At 47.1% G+C, this 7,012-nt stretch overlaps 3 protein-coding genes across 3 annotated transcripts; 1 reads left to right on the forward strand and 2 right to left on the reverse strand.

Moving 5' to 3' along the window:
- Positions 1-1,106: 1,106 nt before the first annotated feature.
- LOC6044975 (probable RNA 3'-terminal phosphate cyclase-like protein) lies at positions 1,107-2,478 on the forward strand. The gene is made up of 2 exons (XM_001862362.2): positions 1,107-1,212; positions 1,272-2,478. The coding sequence occupies exon 2, from the start codon at positions 1,292-1,294 to the stop codon at positions 2,450-2,452; it is 1,161 nt and encodes a 386-aa protein (XP_001862397.1). The 5' UTR covers positions 1,107-1,212; positions 1,272-1,291; the 3' UTR covers positions 2,453-2,478.
- On the reverse strand, positions 2,460-3,783 carry LOC6044976 (COP9 signalosome complex subunit 5). The gene is made up of 2 exons (XM_001862363.2): positions 3,065-3,783; positions 2,460-2,997 (listed from the first exon to the last, which is right to left on the reverse strand). Exons 1-2 carry the CDS (start codon positions 3,630-3,632, stop codon positions 2,558-2,560), a joined length of 1,008 nt encoding a protein of 335 aa, XP_001862398.2. The 5' UTR covers positions 3,633-3,783; the 3' UTR covers positions 2,460-2,557.
- Positions 3,784-4,778: 995 nt separating this feature from the next.
- On the reverse strand, positions 4,779-7,012 carry LOC119770429. The gene is made up of 4 exons (XM_038265324.1): positions 6,808-7,012; positions 6,508-6,748; positions 5,330-6,443; positions 4,779-5,216 (listed from the first exon to the last, which is right to left on the reverse strand). The coding sequence occupies exons 1-4, from the start codon at positions 7,010-7,012 to the stop codon at positions 4,779-4,781; spliced, it is 1,998 nt and encodes a 665-aa protein (XP_038121252.1).

The raw sequence follows: 7,012 nt of genomic DNA on the forward strand, positions 1-7,012 counted from the left end.
AATGATTCTGGGACATCTGTTTGAAAAACATATAAATTTTGAAAAAAATAGAAATTTAATTGTTTTAAAATAAAATTCTAATACCAAGCGGGTAATGGTAAAAAAATATTTGCAAGGAAATCCAAATCTTTAAGATTTATCCAACCAGAAAAGATGTGATATTGTTATTTCAAACAAAATATTTATTTGAGTTTACATTACAATCGTACTTTTATGAAAAGGTAGTAAAATGTGCTAGTGTTAAATTAAATAGATACCTACTCATTTATTTTTTAAATAGTTCTACATGACCTTAGCCTGTATAAAAAAAAAACAAAAAACAAAAAACTTGGTTACTGTGAAGTTAGCAAGGAAAATGCTCATCACAATAATAAGCCACGCCCCAATGATAGAATTCACTGCTGAAACACTTGAAGAACAGGAATGACTTGAAAATATTTTACACTTAAATTATTATTTTGGTTTGAAAACGCCGATTTTTGTGATCCATGACTATGAATTTTCTTCTGGCTCAGTAACTGATACGTTAGCAGGGAAAATATTTGTTCAGATTCGAAGGCATTGAAATAAGTTAAAAAAAACTAATTTAAATACATCAAAGCAAATATATTGTTAAAAAGATTGCATTTACGATAAAAAATATAGTTTAAAAAAATCCTATTTACGTTAGCAGAGAAATTTTACTTTCCCTGCTGTCTTCACATTTTTTTTCCCTGCTGACGATGTGAAGTGAGCAAGGAAATTGGATTTCAATGACGCCATCTGGTGGCCAATACGGGAACTAAAATTTTCCCTGCTAACGTTTCCCTGCTCAAGTAACATCAGTCCGAATTGGGTCCTAAAATGAAGCTTAGATTGCTGATATTATTGTTTATAGCGATAAAGCTTATTTTTCTGAGTACAATGACCCATTGTACGACCATCAATGAGGTCCTTCTTGACAGCTCCTAATTGACAGGGAATAGTTGATCCATCGAAAATGTTGTCTTGACAATTTTGCGTTAAAAGTTTCGTGCCGTTGTACATACAAAATTACATAGGGCTTTAGTACCCAATTCTGCAAGTTTGAGCGAGCGTGCATTCGAACGGGTAAAACAAAACAAATAAACAGGTAAACAAAAGAACTGAACTGTCAGTTTCGGATTGAATGAAAACATCTTCACACGTGCGACTGGTGGTCCCTCCCGGACGCACAATTTTTCAGATTTTTTGGTAAGCTTTTGCGATTTTTAAAGCGAGGTTTCGTTGCTAAAATAGTGTTTCTCCTACAGTTTCAAGTTCTTCACTCAAAATGACGTGCATCGGCAAGGAAAATAGTTACCTGATCTACCGTGGAAGCAACTTTCTCAAGCAGCGACTGATTCTTTCGACGCTGTCTGGCAAACCAATCGAAATACGGGACATTCGGCTGCAAGATGACACGGATGGGCCCGGATTGCGTGAGTACGAGACGGATCTGCTCAAGCTGATGGACAAGGTTACGAATGGAACGCGCATCAAGGTAGATCGGTCCGGGTGTTCGTTCCAGTACGTTCCGGGATTGTTGAACGGAGGTGCTTTTCAGCACGATTGCTGTCCGGAACGGGGTATTGGGTACTACCTGGACGTACTGCTGGCGCTGGGACCGTTTTGCAAGACGCCACTGGACGTGACGCTGACGGGTGTGACAAACAGCCCGGAGAGCCCTTCGGTGGACCATATCAAGGGAGCGGCTTTTGGGGCGTTGAAGCGGTTCCTGTTGGATGGGGAAGGACTTGAGCTGACCATTCGGAAGCGTGGGATGATGCCGGCAGGAGGTGGAGAGATTACGTTCAAGTGTCCCGTGCGGAAAACGCTGAAGGCGATTCAATGTACAAAGCAGACGATGGTGAAACGGATCCGGGGAACCGCTTACTGCTGCAAGGTTTCTCCGGCGATGGCCAACCGGGCGGTCGAGACGGCGAAAGGGACGATGCTGAACTTTTTGCCGGACGTTTACATCAACACCGATCAGCACAAGGGCAAGCGATCCGGAAACAGTCCTGGTTACGGAATTAATCTGGTCGCGGAAACAACGGACGGAACTCAATATGCTGCGGAAGCCATTTCGAAGACGCTCGCAGACGGCGGGAACCCTTCGATTCCGGAGGAAATTGGCAAGGAGGCGGCCATGAAGCTGCTGGACGAAATCTACCGCGGCGGATGTGTGGATTCTACGTTTCAATGGATGGTCACACTGTACATGGCGCTGGGTCAGAAGGACGTGTCGAAATTTCTGATTGGGCCGTTGTCGCAGTACACGATCTACTTTCTGCAGCATTTGAGGGAGTTTTTCGGTGTAACGTTCAAGCTGGAGAACGCATCCGAGGAGGACGACTCGCTGGACGACGGAGACGAGATGGCCGGATCGAACAAGGTGATGGTCACGTGCGTTGGCATCGGTTATAGTAATTACAGCAAGAAAGTAAATTAAACTCCGGTTGAGCATTATGTAAATGAAGCGGTTATTTTTATTTCTAGAGATAAGTTCAGAAGTATTTAATTTTATTCATGTTCAACGTTCATCAACCTCAAAAAATTACTTGTTCTTCACATTGACCGTGTTGAACAGTTTGTCCTTGGCGATCTGCGCCATCAGCCCGTGGATCAGCTCGATCGAGGCCCGGCTGCAGTCACGCGTGGCCTTCGACAGTTTGTCCTCGGTGCGCTTTTCGTTCGGATCGGCTCCGGTAACAACGAACGGGCCACGTCCCAGACTGGCCTCGCTCAGCTCCAACTTCTCCGAAAGGTCCAAAATCTGACCGGTTGTGTAATCGGCGTTGCTTAGCAGTCCCGAGCTGCCCAGCGTGTTGACCCAGTACTTGTTCCACAGCGAGTCCAACAGCTTGCGATCCAGGGCCGACTTGAAGTAGGACACCTCCAGCGGATAGTACTGCTTGCAGTGCACGCCAAAGTCCTCGATCTTGTTTAGCGGAATCGTCTGGTACTCGGATGGTTCCTCGTTTGGTGGCTTGTAACCTAGATTAGGAACGAAATAATCAGTTTTTAACAATTTAATGACCCAAAAATTAAAAACAATCCTCACCCTTCGGATACGTCCGGAACGCCCCAAGGCACACTTTCCCCGACGAAATCGTACGAACCGGATCGACGACAATCGCCACAAACGGTTCCTGGTAGTTTTGGTTCAACATCTGCGTGTTTACGTCGATTCCGGACAGCCAGCAGCCGTACCCGGGATGACTGTGGTACCATCCGATGGCATTTTCGCAGCGGCCAACCTCCTTGGCCGATTCCATGTACGCCGTCATGTACTCGTACGCCTGCGACTGGGCATTGACCCGCGTCTCGGTGCCCTCAACCGGCAGGGCAAACGCGTCCATCACGACCATCGTGTCCTCCTCGACCTTGCCCAGCAGCAGGCCCATAATCTCCAGCGCACCTCCCGAGCGGGCGTGCATCACCATCTTCAGCAGGGCCAGGGCGGAAATTTTGATGTCCTTGAAAAAGTGCGGATCCTTTTCCCAGGGCCGGGCGGCCAGAATCCGCTGCTGCTGTTCCGCGTCGTAGCGGAAGATTTCGTCGCTCGCCGGCAGCGTCTCGATGTTGTTCTCCAGCTCCCAGTTCTTGCGGGCCATCTCGGCGTCGGCCATTTTCACGCGTGTCAAATTCTCCGACGAGCACACGTAAGTCGAGCGGAAAATTGGCAGCGATTCTTTGTTTCCTTTAAATTTGCAAAAATACGACACCGAGCTGCTCTTCCGAATTCGACGACAGCGAGAAATGCGAAAAACAACAAATTTGACAGATGGTGGAACATGAGTGTGGACCACGACTCTCTGATGATATTGTGGATCGTATGTTACACGTTGAGAGGAAACTATAGGTGTAAATTGAATATTGTACTCTTTCCTAAAGTGCCACATCGAACGAACGAACAAAAGGAGTGCTTTTTTATATTTTATGGGGAATTTAGTCTACCGAATTAATAAAAAACAATAGATACAAATACAAGAAAAAAGTGTAAAATTATTATTATTATTATTATTATTTTTTAAATTATTATTATGATTTTTTTTTAAATAAAAATGAATATTACAATCGAATTCGTACCATTTTAAACAAAAAAATTGAAAAAAACCTAACAAATTATGTTCAAAGGTAAGTATTACTGACATACATGAACAATCGGGTTTGGAAAATTTGGCTTTCCTAGTTAGTGCGAACTTCGCTTTGCGAAGTGACGTTAAAGGCTAGTACGCAGATCGGAAGGAAAGGGGTCAAGAAACAGCTTTTTAAACTGAAAGGTAAAAAATAATCTGAAAATCTTGAGAATATAATCGAGATATTAAAAGTGCAACATGAACTTTCTGTCAAAATGTTGTGAAGTTTACCATGACAGCTGCGACCTTGCGAAAGGTTTATTCAAGGGTTTATTCCATGTTACCGACTCACGTCTCTCTCTTTAATTTCTCGATACGATCTTTATAAACCCAAATGTGAGGGTTTTTGAATGAGCGTGTGTGATTTGACAGCTTTCCGTTCTGATTCTGTTTGATTTTTTTGTCTCAGTGCAATCTTTTTTGGCGCTATCTTCGTTTATGCAAGGGGTCGTGCATAAACCACGTGGCCTTTTTTTGGAGAATTTTTGACCCCCCCCTCCCCCCTCATGGTTTTTCGTGGTTTCACGCCAACCCTCCCCCTATATGACCACGTGGCTTTTTCCTCCCAGGTGAAAAATCTTAAAAAAAAACAAAATAAGTACTTACTTTACTTTACTTACTTTATCAGCAACAGGTCTATCGACCCAACGCTGAACTAATCGAAGATTTCCAGGATGCTCGATCTTGGGCCGCTCGTCTCCAGTCGCCCACAATGTTGGCCGCTCTTGCATCTTCGTCGACTGCACACAGCCAACGCGTACGAGGCCTTCCACGAAGCCGACGACCCCGTCCGGGTTCGCTGCTGAATATCGTTTTAGCCGCCCGCTCGTCCGACATTCTGGCTACATGTCCAGCCCACTTCAGCCTGTCGTGCTTGATGACTTTTACGATATCAGCATGTTTGTAGTCTTGGTACAGCTCGAAGTTCATGCGCCTGCGCCACCGGTCTCCTACTTGCTTGCCGCCGAAGATAGTACGCAGGATTCTCCGCTCGAAGACCCCAAGTGCTCTCTGGTCAGCCTCCTTTAGCGTCCACGACTCGTGACCGTAAAGAGCTACAGGAGTATCAAGGTCCTGTACAGCGTGATTTTCGTAGGCGTCCTTAGGCTGCGGGACCTTAGCTGGCTACGAAGACCGTAGAAGGCCCTGTTTGCAGCACTAATCCGCCGTTTCACTTCGCAGCTCACATCGTTGTCGCACGTCACAAGTGTACCAAGATATACAAACTCATCCACCACCTCATATCTTTCTCCATCTATTTCCACCTCCGAAACACCATCACCTGCACTGCCACGCGCTCTGCCAGCAACCAGATACTTGGTCTTGGCAGTGTTGATGGTCAGTCCGATCTTCGCAGCTTCCCGCTTGAAAGGAACGAACGCCTCCTCCACTGACCGACGGTCGATACCAATGATGTCGATGTCGTCAGCGTATCCAAGCAGCATGTGCGATTTAGTGATGAGTGTTCCGTTTCTTTGCACGCCTGCCCTTCGAGCAGCACCCTCCAACGCTATGATGAACAGTAAGTTCGAGAGAGCATCGCCCTGCTTCAATCCATCCAACGTAACGAAAGCTTCAGATGTCTCGTTAGCTATTCGCACGCTTGATTTTGCTCCGTCGAGCGTTGCACGAATCAGTCTAATTAGCTTCGCCGGAAAGCCGTGTTCTAGCATAATTTTCCAAAGTTCGTTTCTTTTGACTGAATCGTACGCCGCCTTGAAGTCGATGAACAAATGGTGTGTTTGCAGGTTGTACTCCCGGAACTTGTCGAGGATTTGTCGCAGAGTGAACATCTGATCCGTCGTTGACCGACCCGCTCGAAAACCGCACTGGTATTCGCCGACAAAGGTCTCGGTCAAGGGTCTCAGCTTGCTCCACAGGATTCGGGATAGTACTTTGTACGCTGAGTTGAGGATTGTGATGCCTCGATAGTTGGCACAATCGAGTCTTTGCCCTTTCTTGTAGATTGGGGTGATGAGCCCGTCTAACCAGTCGGTCGGAAGCTGTTCTTCGCACCAAATTCGCTGGACGATTTGGTGCAGAATCTCGATCATCCGCGCGCTCCCGTGCTTGAAAAGCTCGGCCGGAAGTCCGTCCTTTCCCGCGGATTTCGCGTTCTTGAGCTCCTTTACGGCTTTTTCCACGTCCTCCAACGTAGGCAGGTCCACAGCTATTCCATCGTCCTCAACGTTCATCCTGTCCTCGACGATTCCCTCTCGCGTCTCACCGTTCAACAGCTGTTGGAAGTGCTCCTTCCACCTGGCCGCTACCGCTGTCTTATCTGTCAACAGGTTACCTTCCCTGTCGTTGCACATAACAGGAAGGCGTCGCTTTCTTTCTTACACCGTTGACAGTTGCATAAAACCTCCGCTTATCATTCGCGTTGTACTGTGCTTGAGCTTCGGCAAGTACTCTCTCGTCGTACTCCCGTTCTTTTCGGCGGTGGGTTCGTTTCTCAGCTCTTCGCAGCTCACTGTATCGCTCACAGTTTCGGCGCGTACCCTTAACCAGCATACGCTTTCTGGCCTCGTTCTTCTCGTCCGTCACTCGCTGGCACTCCGCATCGAACCACCCTTTGGGTTTGCGTCCTCTGGTCGTGCCAATCACTTCGGTAGCCGTTGTGTTGACGATGCTCTGGAGGGCTCCCATTGCTCATCCAGGTTACCTGTAGGCGCGTCCTCGTTGATCCGCTCGTCGAGCTTCCGACTGTACTCTGCAGCAACGTCGCTGCTCGCGAGGCGCTGGACGTTCAACCGCGCTATCCTCGCAGTCCGCGGGGTCAACACGTTCGACAGCCTAGCTCGGATCTTGCACGCTACCAGGAAGTGATCAGAGTCGATGTTCGGTCCTCTGTACGATCGGACGTCCAT

This window comes from Culex quinquefasciatus, chromosome 1 (genome assembly GCF_015732765.1).
Source record: "Culex quinquefasciatus strain JHB chromosome 1, VPISU_Cqui_1.0_pri_paternal, whole genome shotgun sequence".
In the NCBI taxonomy this organism is placed as follows: Eukaryota; Metazoa; Arthropoda; class Insecta; order Diptera; family Culicidae; genus Culex; species Culex quinquefasciatus.